We start from the raw sequence: 18152 nt of genomic DNA, 5'->3' as shown, positions 1-18152 counted from the left end.
AGTAACCAAAAGTAAAGGTGTTTCACTCACTCGTGTTGACCAAGCTTTTAAGAAGGCGTTCACTTTATATTATGAATTAGGGATGCATTAATGTAGCCACCTGCCTGGAAGGAAGCCCTGTTAAACTCAATCAGATTTACTTTTGGGTAAACAGGCACATGATTGATTGCACTATAACATTACTGCCTCTTGGGCTACATACATATTAACAGCTTAAAAGGCAGCAAGGTTGTTCACACACATTCACTCTCACTCTCTCTTATACACTGCATTTTAAGGTGCATTTTGACGTCGCTGTACACACGAGAAAGTGATGGGGATGCTTTCACTCGATGCATGTTGTCCGGCTTGTTTCCCCCACAGTTGCAACTTTGCTCCTCAAACTCCTATGCAATAAAGCCATAATCTGTACAGGTGCAACGAGTACCTGAAATGTTCACATTAGCTTAACTGCAACTTCAGTTTTCAAATCAGATGGAAGCTGGTTTGAATTTTGTGTGTGTGGATGTGTGATTAACTCCAGTGGTTTGCAGTGCCATCAAAACTTCTTATAACAAAGCTTCTTATACCAGTAATTCACATTAATAACAGAAACTTATTCCATGTCCGTGTTATACCCAGTCTAACCATAACTAAAAGGAAAATTACCAAAGGTTTTTAAGCTAGCTCAGCATTAATTTATGACAAAATAGAAGCCAGTTTGGGATCTAATACCAGTGAATGGCCAATAACGATCATAATTTCCTTAAGAAATTGAGCCCAGAAAGTGTGAGCAAACCCACCATGGGTGCCAATATGGAAGCATATATAGACTGCAGATAATGTCAAGTGTACTCAGCATCAAACACCTACAGCGGGACTGCACTGGAGCTGGAGTAAATAGCAATGTGTACATAGGTTTGTACTTGATAAAACCAAACTGGTACATATGTGCGAAAAACCTAACAGCAAAGTTTAATTCTGCTTTTCATAGTTTCTGCTGCTATATTATGGGGAATTTTGACAAGATCTCACTTGCTGCTCTGGTGCTGGAACTGAAGACACACATTTAATGGACCAGAAAAGGGAAGGTGTTGAAATATCTATATTTATTTCAAAAACAAAAGCTAGATGTTAAAGCAATCTGTGTGTGAAGCATTAAAGAGTCTATTCAGTCCCTCACAGTCCATTTCACACCACAGCTATAGACCCTTTGAAGTTAACTTAACTTCAATAGATCTGATCTACCGAGTAAAACTTGGTTGAGTTCCACCCTTAATGTTTCCCTGGTATGTGACAAACAATAAATGTTTTTGTGTGCTTAAGGATACATTGTCGATAGTATATTTCTTGTTCATCTAGGGGGGGGGCACAATCATTAACTGTCCACTAATCAATATGCAGCGGGCTATTTTTCTCACGACAAATAAGGTAGAAGGAAACCTTCAATTCTGGTAGAGGTTTTCTGCACAGCTTCCTTGCTTTTCCCAGGTCTGGTGTCTGTGCACCATGGGGCAGTAGAGAAAAAAGCTGCAACAGGCCCCTAGCAAGAAAAGTTTGGGTGAGGATGTCTCAAGTGGGTGGTGAATATCCGTAGCTATGGACGTTCCCGCGGGCTTAACATTTAAAGGCAAAGAAAATTATCAAATATGCTCTATGTTCCCTTGCCAGGTCACGCCGCTTACGGAGCTAAGCCATGGGAGCAGACATTTCGGCGCCAAGATCGGAGTGAGCAAGCCGAAGTTAGCAGCATATGGAAGCCAGGCGTTTCTTCGGCATGCCCACTGCTTTCTCCACGGAAGGCCTGCCTCTTGGTTGAGAAGGATTGCTCCGGCTAAGTAGCTGGGACGCACAGGTCCAGCCTTTCGCCTCCAGCGAATTGGCTGTGACCCCACAAAGAAGCAACACCGGATTAGAGAGCCATTGTCGTAGGAGGGGCGAGAGTCTCCCCGCCCCCGCGCGCCGCTTTCCTTTTTTCCCAGCTTCCCTAACGTCGCGGGGGTGTTGTCAGGCGCGCGTTGCGCCTGCGCTGGATGCGCCTTCCTGAACTGGGAGCGCTGCAGCGCCGGGAAGTTCTCCGAGGCTGCCGGAGGGAAGGAGGTGCGGCGCGTCAAGGAGGGAGGCTGCGGCGCGCTCCTGCCGCGGAGAGGTTCGTGGCTCCTGGGCCGCTTCCCGGCGCCTGGCGGGGGGAGGAAGGGCGCTGGCGACGGCGGGGGGGGGGGATGAGGGAGGAAGTGAGGGAGTTGTTTGGCTCTGGGAACGGCTTTGGGAAGGTGGCGGCGGGAGATGAGCTGGGCAGAGAAGTCCCGGAGCCTGGCTCTTCTTCCCTGGGTAGGGGCCGCGGGGGTGCTGCTGCTGCTGCTGCTGCTGGCAATAACAAAGCGGGGTTTCCTTTGGGCAGCTCTCCGGGCGCCCCCTCTCCTGTATCCGGTGATCCTCGCTGTTGGAAAGGGGAGGTCTCCTTCCTGACTGCCGCAGGAGTTGCTTGGTAGGTGGCTGGCTGGGTGTCAGCCAGCCAGATGTTGATCTGGGCGCAGGGAGTTTGGTTTGTTGTGGGCTGATGTTTTGTGCCCGGCAGGACTTATTTCAGAGGGTCGCAGCCCAAGTTTTGGAGAGACGCTATTGTCGGATTCGGTTTTTTGTTTTCGGAAGCCGAGATGATGGGAAGTTTTAGGAGCAAGTGATCTAATTTCTTTAAGACAAGAGTAGTTCTGAGATTTGCGTCCCGAGGAGGGAGCTGGCTCCAAGTACTCCAAAAGAGCGTTTTAAATGAATCGGAAGGGGGGGAGAATGGCCTGTCCTCCTCGCTTTCCGATCACGGGCAGCTGCCTGCTTCCTCCCTGTGAAATGGCTTCTCTGCACGAAGTAACCTTATGTCCCCCACCACCTCCCTGCCTTTCGCAGCATCAAGCACTCGCTTTCCAGTCTCACCCGTTTTTAATTTATCAGGAAATTGTTCTGCACTATCTTTGTTTTTCTGCAGTGAGATTTGACCTCCTACAGCCCTTTCTGTGTCATAGGCATCTTTGACCTGCCATGCGGTTTTTACAAAAAGAAGGTATTGTACTTCAAAGTATGCTGCAGAAAGCGTGTGCACTGCCAAGTGGCTGTGTTTGGTTACTTGGTGTCTAATATATCTCTGCTTGCGCTAGCAGTGCAGAACTAAATGTTCTTTTTAAAGTTTCTTGTCTGAGACTTCGAATTTTGCTGGCTGTGTTGGAAGTGTGTGTTTGGTGATGGCACAGATTTCACATGTTTTGATTTGGCTGTGTGAAGGCCCAAGTACAGACCTGTGCATTAAATATGAGAGGTACATGCATGTATTTAGTCTCCTTCTGTTTTGAAGTACACATAAGTAGGCTGACCCTACTTATGCATATATTTTAGCATGAAATGAGGTTTAAAATGCATAGATAACACATGTTAATATCCTCAGCTGTTTAGATGCTAGCACACAAATATTTGAGAACCTGCATGGTGTAGTGGTTAGTGTGTTGGCCTAGGATCTGGGAGATCAGGGTTCAAATCCTCCATAGGCCTTGAAGTTCACTGGGTGACCTGGAGCTTGGCTTAACCTATCCCGTAGGGTTGCTGTGAAATACAGTTTGAAAGGGGGAGAACTCCTTGTGCAGGGTATTCTACCCTATGCACATGGAGGAGGGCCTCTGGTAAGACATAAAGGAAAGAATGCAATTGTGTTCAACAATTGCTATCTATCAAATGCATCAGCAATCTCTCCCAGGAAACACCTGGAGATGCTGTGGAATGAACCTGAGACTTTTGTATGAAAGACAGATGCTGTACCACCAGCCTTCCCAGACAAAACCCCAGCAATCCTGGGGTTGGCTTCGACAGACAGTAGTTGTTGAACACAAAGCCCAGTGGATGGCTTTTAAACAGGAAACTTCTGCTTCCTGACTATGGCTTTAACGTTTTGCTTAGTAAGCTGTTTTTGCAGTTTGCATTGTTGACCAGAATGACTTTTGTTGCCTGAGGGGTGTATTAGAATTTTGCAGGTTGTTTTTAAGTATTTCAGCAGTTTGATTTTTACTGGAACGAGTTAAGAAAGCATAGACACTTATGAAATAGTACACATATGTAAATTTGGGAAACAGTGAATGAAAGTTCTAAGGGTCATGACTAACTTTAAAATGACATAAAGAGTCATTAATAGAAACAGACCTGGAAAATCAATGGAATGCCAATACAGACTAAAAGAATAAGTCTCAAGGAAGTACTAGGTGCCTTCCTGTAATTCGTGGATCTCAAGGTTCCAGTGGCACTAATGTGTAAAGTTTAAAAGGAACTGAATAATATAGAAAAACTGTAGATGGAAATTAAGTTATCTACAAAGTGGGTCAAATCAATGGACCATCTCGGCAAAGACCAGATAATATGCTTGGACCTAAGAAAAGTAAACATTTTCAAATGCCTGTCATAGAAGAAATCATTAGTAAATTAGCAAGAGCAGCAATATTTGTAGTCCTGTGAGCCCGTACTTGACAGTTTCAACAAAAGTTCAAAGCAATTTCTTCAGGTCCAGATGTAGCAAAGGATGACCCATCAGGCATGTGAAGGTCTTGATAGTGTTGCATGTTTTATAGATGATAATGATGATTATGGTGTGGGGAAAGACACAGGAAACAGGAAACGTGCCTTATAGGAGTCAGACATTGGTCCATCTAGCCCAGTATGAGCTACACTGACTGCCAGCAGTGTTCTAGGATTTCAGGCATTTCTCTCCCACGAAACACCTGGAGATGCTGTGGAATGAACCTGAGACTTTTTGTATGAAAGACAGATGCTGTACCACCAGCCTTCCCAGACAAAACCTAAGAGTGACATGTCACAGAGCTGTGTGGGCAGAGTTGCATCTCATCAGACATAATTACTCTCAGTTGTGGCCACTGCACGCATTAGGAATTTCCCACAACAACAGAGTACAGATGATGCATGCACTTTCCTGCTTTGAAGCAATGCCGTTTTTCCATGATGTAAAGTGACCCTAGGCTTAGAAGCTTCCTAGCCCTGCACTGCTTGAAACTTTTTAGCTCCAGATTTCCAATGATAGTATAATAGCTGTGTATTTTACAGTACAATCCTATACACATACACTCTGAAATAAGATCAGTTGAGTTCAACAGGGCTTACTCTCAGTAAGTAGGTAAAGGATTGACTACTTTTGTAGTCCAAGAGTTCTGGCCATATTATCTGTCTGACTCAGTGTTCACACCCAGTCAAATACAGGAGATGGGCTTGTATGTGTACATACTGCCTTATGAAGTAGCAACTTAATGGGGCATCTAGGCTACAGGACATCCCAAGAACACCCGTGAATTAGGTTTACTTAGTAATGCATATGATTTTGTGCAGATTTGTGTCGGGACACATGCAATATAAAATCTGTAACTTAGCAAAATCAGACACCCTCAAGCTCCACTTCCAAACGTTATGTTGTCATAAGGTACATACTAAATAACATTTCCTAATATAAAATTCAATGCTGACATTGGGGAAAGCCCTACCCCCGCAGCCCAGCAGCCATTATCCATAAAAAGTTCCTTGTTTACCTCAGAAGGCACATTACTAAAAGTCATATTGTGCTGGAAGCGTTTTGCTAACCTCTTACTCTTTACGTATCTATTTAATAAACAAGTAGCATACAGAATTCTATTATCTGACCCACAATCCAGCCCTATTGCTGAGGTCAAAAGAAGTTACTTATGACTATTTCCATCGGACAAATTATCAATGGGATTCAATAGTATGGCTAACTTTGGATTGGGGCCGTTGTATAATATGTTTTAAAATATCCTAGTGCCTTGGTTCAGATATGAGTGATATCATTTCTAGGACAGTTAGCTCAGACAGGGAAAAGTGAGTATGCAGCACATAGTTAAATTATGGGATTCACTGTCACAGGATGGTCACCAACTTGGGTGGCTTTCAGTGAGGATTAGAAGTATTCATGGAGGATAAGGTTATCAATGGTTATTAGTCATGAATGATGGCTATGTTGCTACCTCCACAGTCAGAGGCAGTATGCTTCCAAATACCAGTTGCTGGGAATCACAAGCGGCGAGAGTGTTGCTGTGTTCTGGAACTGCTTGCCAGTGTCCCATAAGCATCTGGTTGGATGCTGGACTAGGTGGGTCTTTGACCTGGTCCTGCAGGGCTCTTAGGTTCTTCGACTTTCATCTGGCACCATAACCTTGTATGGCATGTAACATTGCTATATTGAATTCTATTTTTATTGTTGCTGCTGCTTGGTTATTTTTTATTCTGCTTTATATTCTACACATGTCTGTACCTTTGCATGAAGAGTAGACTAAAAATATGGCCAAAAAAAAAAAAAGACTTGAACCATGTCATACGCACATTGCAGTCACTCCCAAGATTAGATTAGCCATATCTCTCCCTCCTCAGCAGTACTTGCAACACCTTTCAGTGTTGACTCCTAAGAGGAATGTCCGTGTGTGTTTGTGGGATTTGCTCTCTTTCAAACCAGCCGGGAGCAAGCTTTGCAGAATACTCTGCACCCCACAATAATTTCATGCAGTTCTCTAAACACCCACAAGGTGCTTCATAAAACTCACATGTCTTGTATACATGCACAAAACGACTCTGTTGTATTGATTTTTTTTTTTAAAAAAAAACATGTACTTTATCAGATAGGGAAACTTGTCATTGGCATTTGCTGTATAGTTTGGGGAAAAGGCTGGGTTTTGAATTCTAGCTCCCTTGGGGGGGGAGATGCATTGTAAATACAATGCAATTAGACCTTGGGAGCTGGACTATATTGGGGGGTGTGAACGAATTCCTATGCCCCACAAATAACCCAGAGATGCATTTTAAATAAAAGGACACATTCTACTCATGTAAAAACACACTGATTCCTGGACAAGTTCATGGGCCGGATTGAGAAGGGGATTGGGCCGGATCTGTCCCCCGGGCCTTAGTTTGCCTACCCATGTTGTAGACACTCAATAGTAATGATTTACACAAAGAAGCTTATACACAATGTATGACAATAAATAATGCTCTCCTGCCAGTACCACCATTAACTAAAATTTGCTTAGTGTAATGCAGGGCACTACCTTCTCAGTGATGGGATCCCAGTTTTGGAATACTTTCCTCTCTGAGATACAGCTGGCACCGTGCTGTTGAACTTCTTGTGCCAGTTAAAGATGTGCATTTTTGCTCATGATTTTGCTGGAGTTTAATGTCAGATTGATGGTTGTGATTTTTGTTTAATTGTGATTTATCTAGTTTTATTATGTTGGTGTGCAGTACTGAAATTCCTTGCAGTGATTGTTGCTTCATTCTATTGGGTGGCATCCAGGTTTTAAAAAGAAGATAGAGGATTTCCATTTTCTAGATGTGCATTACTTAGGACACTTGCTGCTTTTCAGGCCAAACTCTTAATACTCCTCCAAAAAGGGAGGTATAATAATAATAATAATAATTTATACCCCACCCATCTGGGTGCGTTTCCCCAGCCTCTCTGAGTGGCTTCCAACAAAATATTAAAATACAATAGTCCATCAAACATTAAAAGCTTCCCTAAACAGGGCTGCCTTCAGATGCCTTCTAAGCGTCAGATAGTTGTTTATTTGACATCTGATGGAAGGGTGTTCCACAGGGCAGGCGCCACTACCAAGAAGGCCCTCTTCCTGGTTTCCTGTAACCTCATCTCTGGCAGGGAGGGAACTGCCAGAAGGCCCTCGGTGCTGGGCCTCAGTGTCCGGGCAGAACGATGGGGGTGGAGACGCTCCTTCAAGTATACAGTGGTACCTCGCAAGACGAATGCCTCGCAAGACGGAAAACTCGCAAGACGAAAGGGTTTTTTTGTTTTTTGAGCTGCTTCGCAAGACAGAAACGTCTTGCAAGTTTGTTTCCTTTTTCTTAACACCGTTAATACAGTTGTGACTTGACTTCGAGGAGCAACTCATAGCACGCGGTGTGGTAGCCTTTTTTGAAGACTTTGGTGATTTTTGAAGCTTTTCCAAAACTTTTCCGACACCGTGCTTCGCAAGACGAAAAAAATCGCAAGACGACAAAACTCGCAGAACGAATTAATTTCTTCTTGCGAGGCACCACTGTACTGGGCCAAGGCCATTTAGGGCTTTAAAGGTCAGCACCAACACTTTGAATTGTGCTCAGAAATGTATTGGGAGCAATGTAGGTCTTTCAAGGTATCCTTTCAAGGTATCCTTAAATTACAATTAAAATGCATTGTTTCAATAAAAAGGGCAGACAGGGTCTTTTTGTTGTCGTCAAATAGTTTTCTAATGCTTTCTAAATGTAGATTCATTTAAATCTAGCTTCAAACCTGGGTTTGTCATTAGAAATTGCTTTTATTGCTGTTTCAGAAGGCCTATGCCTCCTGTTGCCGGAAAAAACAATACCAGGAGTACTACCCTGTTAATTCTCCTGGACCCTTCAGGGAGTGGCTTTTGATGTCATTGACTACAATATCCTTTTGGATAGACTCTTCATGTTTACCATATGATGTTCAGGTGGTTCTGCTCCTACCTGCGTGCCTGATTTCTAAAAGGGAGCACTGAGGGACAACTTTGGCCCTGAGGCATGTCTGCCACGAGATGCCACAGGCTCCGATTCTGTGTCCCATTCTTTTTAACTTCTGTGTGAAACTGCTGAGTGAGGTCATCTGAGGAGTTGGGTGTTGTCTGTATGCTTGATGACGCTGAACTTTTTAAAAGCTGGTTTAAGCAAGGCAGAGAGTTCTCTAGGATGAGTAATGAGAATAAGAGCCAGTAAACAAATGTAGTCCTGACAAAATGGGGTGTACTTCTGATGGGTGGTTTATTTGGATGGGATTTAACAATTAATTAAAGTGGGGATTTGAACCCTGATCTCCCAGGTCCTAGTCTAAAACTCTAACCCAGCCTTTCTTAACCTTAGGGTCCCCAGATGTTGTTGGACTACAACTCCCATCATCCCTGACTACTGAGCCTGCTAGCTAGGGATGATGGGAGTTTTGGTCCAACAACATCTAGAGACCCAAGGTTGAGAGAGGCTGCTCTAACCACTAGACCACAGTATGCCATATGCACTCCAGATGCTGTCTAGCCTGTTTCATTACCCACAGATCCCCTAAATTTATGTATCGGCATTGCAATTCATTACCTTCAAGAACACTATTTATTTACTTCTGTTCAAGATATTTGTTTACACTATAGTGAAGGGCATGCTTCGATCTTCTCTGGAGAGCAACATGTGAAAGCGCAACCAGGAAAAACTGAACTGCATTCCTCAGCTTCTCTCATGGGCTGCTCCCATATCCACAAATCTCATGTGGGAGAAGGGCATGTGTTTCGCACAACGCTGAGCCATGTGCGTTCTTGCCTTCCTTTGAATGGGAACAGCACTTTGTGAAACTGGTTTCCATTTAAGCCCAAGTCTGCAGTATTTCCAGTGTCCAAACCAGATTACTGTCCTCCAAGCAGCCATGTGAGATGGATAAGACTGGAAGATTGTATTGTCCAAGGCCATTAATTAGTTCAAGATTTATATCTTTAATGCTCCAGAAAGTAAACGCCCACACTTGCTAATAAGCAAAATTAAAACATTAAGAGAAGCACTCTTTAAAGCCTCTAAAAAGCTGATGAGCTCTATGGTTGAGCAGAAGTTTGAATTTGAATACCCCAACCCCCATCCAGACCTAGCACTCCTGTTGTCTGCATCCTGCCAATGTGGTTCATGTATTCAAAATCATGAAAACAAAAAGGCTTCCCATGTTTTGAAAGGAATGAACGGTCATTACCTAACCTTTGTGTAAAGTTCCTGTGCTTTATGCACCTAGTAGAATGTTTCTACCCGTTCCAGTCTTTGTTAATGATGATCACTATATTAATCTAAATAAAAATATAGTTTTTGTGTTTAGTGCTACTAAACAAGATACTGGAGTTGAACAACAAAGCTGCTTCTCTTTTCAAACTTTGCTGGCCATCAACCTAACAACATTTAATCATTTTTATATATGTCTTCGAATAAGAGATGTTCCTCACATTTAACAATGGGTGCCTTCTTTTTTATGTTACAGCTGACCTCTCCAGACAGCAATGCTAAACATGGATGGTGGTAAGTTTATGTGCATGTTCTAGTAGTTTGTGTTTTCACTTGGAAGAGTGTGTAATGCCCTGCCAGCATCTTTGGTCTCAGAGTATGTGTGCTGGAGCAAGGGGCATTGTCTCCTTTCCATGCCTATATCTGCTGTTATGTCAGCTATTAGATCCTTCCTTTTCTCCACCCCAATAAAGAATTGTCACTGTCTGACAGGAGTCAAGTATTAACTCTAGCACAAAAGGGCTCATGTCAAGTACCTGTAGTGGGGAAATCACAAGAATCCATCCCTGGATTAAACTGCATATCCATTATGGGCACTGATTAGGCTTCCACAAATCAGATCATACACAGTAGGTTTGGCCTGACCTTAAAAGCTCAGCAAGATACATGGTCATCTCGTTCAGCACTTATGGCAGCTGAACGAACCTTGAATCTGGGCACTACAAGATGTGTATTTAAAAACTTGGGTTTTGACTTGATCTGTAAAAGCCACAAATCATTTATCATCCCTTCTTCTGCTATTATATTCCAGCCTCGGAAGCTGGATTGTTTCTGTGCTGACAATTCAAACATGTTCAAATCTTACAGAGATGAGATGAGGTTGGCACTTAAAATGCATTGAATGTCCTGTTCACCTGGCTTGGTAATGTTTGAAATGTTGTTAACTGCTCCAGGCCCTTGTGCTTGGGACAGTTAAAAATGATAATCATATAATCACTAGACACACATGCTTTATTTAGAAATAAGTTTACATATTCTTGCCTTAGAAAAAGAATTGTCCTGAATTAAATAAAATAAATAAAACCTAATGTTTCTGTTTTAAATTGCCACTGACCTCTGTTTTTTGTGTTGTTGTTTTTTTGCAGTGTTCATCTCAGAGACTAAAGCCAATTCTGTCCTGAAAAGATATCCGCGGGCTAATGGGTTTTTGGAGGAATTAAAGCAAGGAAACATTGAACGCGAATGCTTTGAAGAAATTTGTAACAGAGAAGAGGCAAGAGAAGCTTTTGAAAATGATGAGAAGACGGTAAGTTAGCTATGCAGTTGTAAAGGTATGCTTCCTGGGTTAACTTTCTTTTTAATGATACTGATTGGTTTATATTTCTTTTCGACATAATGAGCACAAAACTTTCTTTAATCTCTGAACGAGAAGTTAGTTCAAAACTGCAGCAAATTGAAAGCAAGAAAAAAGAGAACCTGGATTACTAGAAACTCTTGCCTCCATCTCTCTTACCTCAAGCACTTGGGTAATGGAATCATTGAGTGGTGTTCAGCTAAGTTTTACTTGGTTGGGCCCATTAAATTCAGTGAGTAAAAGTGAATCCCACTGAACTCAGGACTAACTTCTGAATAAGCTATAAATTTGTGACATCTCTGTACCCTAGTTTCTCAGATAATTTCACTCACTGTTGGATTTATATTATGGCAATAGAAAGTGGAGCCATTTGAGCCATAAATTGAAATTTGAATGTTACAAGTAGCTGTCCAAGCTGAAAGGGGGAACTGCTATACTGTGCCAAACTGCCCAGTATTCACAAACATTTAGTGGTGGCTGGTGCTCATTGGGCCAGGTAGGGTAGAAACTCAAGAGGCCAACAATAGGTAGAATCAGAGCCAGTGACAGACAAATTGATTACGGTTTTGTCCCCATCCTCCCTGCTGAATCGTACCAGAGAAACAAACCAAGGAGGAGGAAACTGACAGCCAATGTCCCGCCTACCCACTGCACCCTGTCCCTTGTATTGGTTGTTAGTAAGAAGGCATGTAGGACAGGCAGTTTGAGGCAGACTGGGGCTGGTAGGGGAGTGCCCATTTGCTGACATGGACCAGCCTCCACAGAACATTTTGTGTCTGAAGGAGACAATGGCTACTCGTTACAATGTCTGTGCTCTATCTCCACAGTTGGAGGCAGCAGTGCTGGAAACCATGGGAGGAGATGGTGCTCTTGTGTTCATGTTCTGCTCCCTGATTTCCCACAGGCCTCTGGTTGGCCACTGGGAGAACAGGATGCTGGGCTCAATATTGTCCTTATGCTCTTAAGAGCCGTGCTATGCCACAAAGTAATGTAATAATGCTGTATTGTTTTTAAGATTTGATTAGAAGCCGCCCAGAGTGGCTGGGGAAACTCAGCCAGATGGGCAGGGTATAAATAATAAATTATTATTATTATTATTATTATTTATTAGGAAGATATTTTGCTGTTTTATATCAATATGATAAACTGTCTTTTTTTCTACCTCTTCTCCCTGCAATTATGAGAAAGGAAAATAATTACTCTTAAATGTGTGCACAAGTGTTAAAAGAGCGTCTAATGGAACTGAAATGAAAATTGGTTGATAAGAGGTCATATACTGGAAACCTGCCAGAATACTTTTGTGCTGACTCCTGAAGCAGTATTTTTGTGCACCCATAAAACCTCTCATTTCTCCAATCATAAATAGGGGAAAGACCTCTCAGAAAACCTATTTTCTTCTATCATATTTTCAGATGGAGTTCTGGAAGGACTACACCAAGAGGCTCAATGGGGAAATCAATGGAGGACATAACTGGTATCCATTTTACCTTGTGATTCCATTAATCATTGGCGTTTTCGTTATTCTTATCATATTTATCACATGGAGGTGCCTGTTCAGAAAGAAAATGCATAGACGTTCCATGTATGCCCATAGCAGAACCAGAGAAGTCGCCGGTGACAGAACTGTTGCAGATGGAAGCAGTCCACTTCCTCAGCCACTCAGCATTCTTCATTCCCCCCAGGAAGAAATGTTTGAAGGCAATGGACACTCTCCAGGATATCTGAGCTACACAGACGGACGTTCAGACTCAATATCAATCAGGTTGTCAAATTACGACCCACCGCCATCGTATGAGGAAGTGGCTGGTGCAAATGGCCCGAGGAGAAAGGAAGCGGCAAATCACTCGGATCCACCGCCTCAATATGAAGACATTGTGAATAGCATTTCAGTAACTCCTGTTACCACTAAATGAAGCAGTGAGAATTCTGGGCCCATTCTTTTAAAGGGGATGAGGAGGGAAGCGTAATACTTTTTTAGCACTTTATTGCAGCTTAATTATACATTTTAAAGATTGGTAATGCTAACACCACTTCCTCTTCCCTGTCCCATATTAGTTTTGTTCCACATATTCCCCCAGCCCTGGAAACAATGCAGTCTTTGAATGGGTTGTGCATACTTCCAGAGGTGCAATTTCTGTCTTTCTATATTGCTGGAAGTGATCTTGCAGCAGACCTAAAGGGCTCCCTAATCACAAAGGTACACACACACACACACACACACACACACACACACACACACAGGAATCTAAAACCAAAAAAGGCCAATAATTTTTGTCCTTTTGCTTGTTGTAATTTATAAGCCACACTCAACAGAAACCAGTTAATCCAGCTGGCATAAATGGTGATAGCTTCCTCTGCCAAAGAGAGCACATTGCCCTAAGTAAGGTTGAAACATTTTGACAAATAACACTTAGTACAGTTGTGAGAAATATGGTAAACTACTGATTAATTGTAGGTTCCAGCAAAAAAAAAAAAAAAGAGGCCTCTGCTCCCGAGGTGGAGTATAGTACTACATATATTTTTCCGATTATGCAAACTAGAAACACATACTGATAGTAATTAATTTTGCTCCTGTCTTCAGTGTAGCTATAACAACCTATCTGCCAGAGTAAAGGTTAAGAGACGATAGATTACAGGGGAAGGGAGCTTTTTCTGTGATTGAGATAAGATGTGATAAGCCCTGTACAGAAGCTCTCTCTTTCCTACTTTCTGTGGGAAGTGTGTTGACTTGAGAGCCCAGTGTACTAATTATCCCATGACCAGTAGGAGTATACCTTATCAGTATTTGGTTGCAGTTCAATGAATTGCTCCACGTTTGTATTAATTTCATATTTTACACACTATGAAATGGCCTATTGTTTTTTTAGTTACAATGCTCAATTCTAACCCGTCTGTGCTTTTTCACTTCAAAGAGGTGCTGTTAAGATCTGACTGGTCTCTTGTTTATGCATGCTGGCTTTTAAAAGCAGATAAGAGGCGATGCTTAAATCACCAGAAATCTATAAACCAGAAACTTTATTCCAAAAGCAGTGCTGAGAAAGTGCTGCTTCTCTTCGCCCACCCCTTTACCAGGGTTTTTTTTTCCTTTTTAATAGCAGCTCTTATTTGTCATGGGGGGGGTAGGAAATTGAGTGAGAAATGTGAAGGTGGGGGGACCCTTGCCTGTACATATTTATCTCTTAAAACCAATTATTTTGAGCCATTCAGGGCGAACTAGAACAGTGCATGAAGGTAAGAAGAGGGTAATTCCCCCCCCCCCGGTAACCTCGTGTCCTCCAGGTGTTTCATATTACAAGCTCCATCATCACTGACAATTGACCAGGCTGGCTGGGGTTGGTGGGAGTTGTTGTCGAAAGCATCTGAAGGCAGGTACCTCTACTGCATTTCTGCATTATGGGTGTTATTTGGATCATTCAGCCACTGTTATTAAATAAATATTACGCAGAGACCCAAGAGCAGTGTGTTTTACACAAGAGCAGCAGAGTGATCAAAGCCACACCCCCAGCTCAGAACCGTGGGCAAATTACTTCCCTCTCACACAGGGTCGTTGGCAAGAAGAAATGGCCACTGTCTCAAAGGAACGCTTTTAACAACTTATTTCTCTCAGCACACTTGTGATTCTCTCACAGTCACAGTAGTTTGCGCTAACTCATATTTTGGGAATGACTGGTTGGTGTATTCTTCAAGTTAAAACAGTATAGGCACACTTTCAGATTTGGATTTAGCATATCGTATGAATGGAAGAAAGCTTAAAATGTTGAACCTGTTAGAAAATAGAATCATTTTGTTTTTTCCCCTCCCACACAACTCTCTTCAGCTTCCATGTTGGCGGGAGGTGTTCTATTGACAATGTGTTGGATCCAAGCATAGTTGTGCTTGAAGCAGAGCCAGTGGAATCAATGGGACTCAGCTGTGACTGAAGTTCCACTGACTTCAATGAGTCTTTAGTCTAGATCCAACTCGCAAGGTGCATATGGTCTTAAACTTGAGGTCACTGATCATTGTGGTTATACCAAGTGTACTAAGTAGAATAAAAATGGGGTGATTAGCTGTAGGCCCATGTTCACATTCTCCTCCCCACACCCTATTTTCTTTCCTGGCTACTATATCTCCTTTCTTGCTTCCCTGTGTGTTCCCATTTTGTATTTGCACCCCAGTTTTTGGACTCTGGATTCTGAGCCACAGTGGTAATGTGAGTACAGAATCAAGAAGCGGCCCTTTGTGTCTGTGTGCATTTTTCAGAAGTGTTGTTCCAAAGCAAGAAGGGGCCCGTGTCTATCCCTTTTTGGGTTCCAGCAAGGTGCATTGCTTTTTGGCAGCAGTAACCACCATGGTGGAGGGATAATTTTACCTTTCTGCTTCGGGTATGAAAATACAGCAAGTCAGTCCTGCCTTTTTCTGCTGGAAAACCATCCCATATCTCTGTTAACAAGGCATTTATTAGTATAATCTTGGTCAGATGTCACACACACACCCCGGTTACCCCAAAAAGCTTGTGAAATCATAGCAAGCAGTTAAACTTATAGAGCAGCAAAGTCAGCTTTGTGAACTGGGTGGCAAATGGAACATGCTTGTATTCTCCAGCAAGACATTTAGCTTTGCTTCCCTTGACTTTAAATTAGTGCATTGTGATGGGAAAATCTCCAGTGTCTGCTGCTAAAGGGCTCGCTTTAATATCTGCTAAAGATAAATGCAATGAGACTGCACAGCCTTCAAGGCCAGACTGTTTCCTTCTGTGCACCTTTACAGATGGAAGTTCCTAATAATATGCCTCTCTAGATGCTTCTGTTTTTACTTTACCTCAAAACACCTTGATGCACAGCCAGAGTGAATCATTCCTGTGATAAAGTGCCTCATATCTGACTTACAGAAATCACTTGGGATGGGGCAAATCTATTGTTAAGATTACTTCTATTGTTGGCCTTTCTGTTGCTGCTGATCAAGGAACGCACGCATGATACATACTAAGAGAAGCTCCCCAGTTTCTGTTGAATCTCAGATTTTCCTCATCTCGTATATAAATTTAGTCCTGTCTTGCGGTGGTTCCAATTATATAACCTACAAAAGTTATATAGCTTGATTTTTGTGTGTTGCTGTTCCTGAATTGATCACATATTAATCCAACTAACATAATGATTTATACAGAATGTTTATTTTTTCAAAATATGGTTAACTATTTTTAAACGGTTGTTGCCTTGCAGTGGATAATATAACACATAACCTCGCCTATAAATGTTTTGGATGTGTGTATTTTACGTTAATAATAGGCAATGTGATATATTTTGCACCTGGAGTATAACAATGCCATTATCTTGTGAAGTTCTTAATACTTCTATGTTATAAAAGAAGTAAGGATGCAGAAGCCATGTGTTGTCCATAACAGTTATCCTGACTCTGGTGACAACTTGTTCAGTGCATGTAAATAACCCCAATTTTATTGCAGTATTAATTTTTTTTATATGGTTTACATTTAAATTAATGTTATTTTAAAAACATTTGGGGGGTGGGATCCTGGTATGCAATAAAGCTATTTTTAAATTCTTGGTGCCTTGGTATTTTACTCAGAGCAGAATGGTTCTGTCACAGCCTTGCTTTTTTATTGTCTGGAACAAAAGGTTATGAACAAGTTTTGATATATTGGCACTGTAAGACTAATAAAAGTCCAAAAGATTATCAAAGCTTGCTGCAGTATGTAATCTTAAGTTACTTTGTTTTTAAGTGTTGTTCAAAATGAAATGCCACTGCTAATTTCCCCCTGGAGTATACATTCATCTTTGCCTAACTTGAGAATTCCACAGGACGATCACTGAGTCATTGCCAAGACCAGAGTAATAGGATAACATTACTTGTTATCACCTTCCCAGAGGCCAGAGAGCTTATTTGAAGGAAATGGATGTACGTAGTGGAAAATAACCGTCAGTTAATTCCAAATTACTTCAGGACCTTGAGCCAGTCATAATAAGTCCATTTTCATTGAATTGGTTATCAGTTTCAGTTGTGTACATCTTACAAGGCCGGAATAAAATGTAAAACAAATTTGGAATATATCTTAGCGTTGGGGGACAATAAATGTTTTGACGAAGCATAGGGCACGTTGAGGTTACAATTATTCCTGCCCCTTCCTTTAGGGAGTTTGGAGTAGGTGGTTTTCTCATGCTCTCTCTTCCTACCCTGGCCTATCTAGCAGGGATTTCAGTGTCAGTCTTCAGGTTTCACATCAGATGCAATACCACATTGTAGTTCCCTAGCATCCTTATGCACAATTATTTTAAATGAATGGGATCATCACACACACTGCCCTGCATGTAGAAACTATCCCCCTGCCCCAAATTGCTTCCATAAAGGTGAGTGTTGAATGTGTGTGCTAATATGCTTGACTGTGGAATGATGTGGAAACAATTGCTTTCTGTGGGCTGTCTTGAACTCTTGTGTTTACAGCTTTCAAGACTCAGGAAGTGGATTCTGTAAGCAATGTAATTGGTCAACACTCCCACAAAAATCTCACTGGTGGTCTTTGGAGTTGTGGGTTGCATCGGTACCCCAAGGAGATTTAAAACAACAAAATTCATGTTTGGTATATTTTAGTTTAAAATGCACCATCTCCTTTTAAGTATTTCACTGTTTCCCTCAAATAGGAAGGCTTAGGTTCACTTTACACTTGACCAACTTTTTAAATGTTCTGTTGCTATAAAAGCTCATACCACAATCAGCCTACTTGGTCTTGCCTTTAAAATAAGCACCCTAAAACAGAAAAATACAGTCTTGCAGGATATGCTTGAAGACTGTTAAGACTGTTGGTTCCAGATTCTTGTCGTTTAGTCGTGTCCGACTCCTCGTGACCCCATGGACCAGAGCATGCCAGGCACTTCTGTCTTCCACTGCCTCCCGCAGTTTGGTCAAACTCATGCTGGTAGCTTCGAGAACACTGTCCAACCATCTCGTCCTCTGTCGTCCCCTTCTCCTTGTGCCCTCCATCTTTCCCAACATCAGGGTCTTTTCCAGGGAGTCT

General features: G+C 42.1%; 1 protein-coding gene across 4 annotated transcripts; it reads left to right on the top strand.

The window, feature by feature from the left end:
- Window positions 1–1966: 1966 nt before the first annotated feature.
- Window positions 1967–13623, top strand: PRRG1 (proline rich and Gla domain 1). Of its 4 annotated transcripts, XM_082221462.1 has the most exons (5): window positions 1989–2128; window positions 2963–3037; window positions 10046–10083; window positions 10935–11095; window positions 12556–13623. In XM_082221462.1, exons 3-5 carry the CDS (start codon window positions 10065–10067, stop codon window positions 13054–13056), a joined length of 681 nt encoding a protein of 226 aa, XP_082077588.1. In that variant the 5' UTR covers window positions 1989–2128; window positions 2963–3037; window positions 10046–10064; the 3' UTR covers window positions 13057–13623. The 4 variants fall into 4 exon arrangements, with proteins under 4 accessions (XP_082077587.1, XP_082077588.1, XP_082077590.1 ...); XM_082221461.1 differs by lacking the exon at window positions 2963–3037 and having other exon boundaries at window positions 1967–2128; XM_082221464.1 differs by lacking the exons at window positions 1989–2128; window positions 2963–3037 and adding an exon at window positions 2286–2310.
- Window positions 13624–18152: the final 4529 nt, after the last annotated feature.

The sequence above is a fragment of the Podarcis vaucheri genome, assembly GCF_965113315.1.
Source record: "Podarcis vaucheri genome assembly, chromosome: 4".
Lineage (NCBI taxonomy): Eukaryota > Metazoa > Chordata > Lepidosauria > Squamata > Lacertidae > Podarcis > Podarcis vaucheri.
Note: the sequence above shows the minus strand (reverse complement) of the source record. Positions and strands in the feature narration are given on the sequence as shown.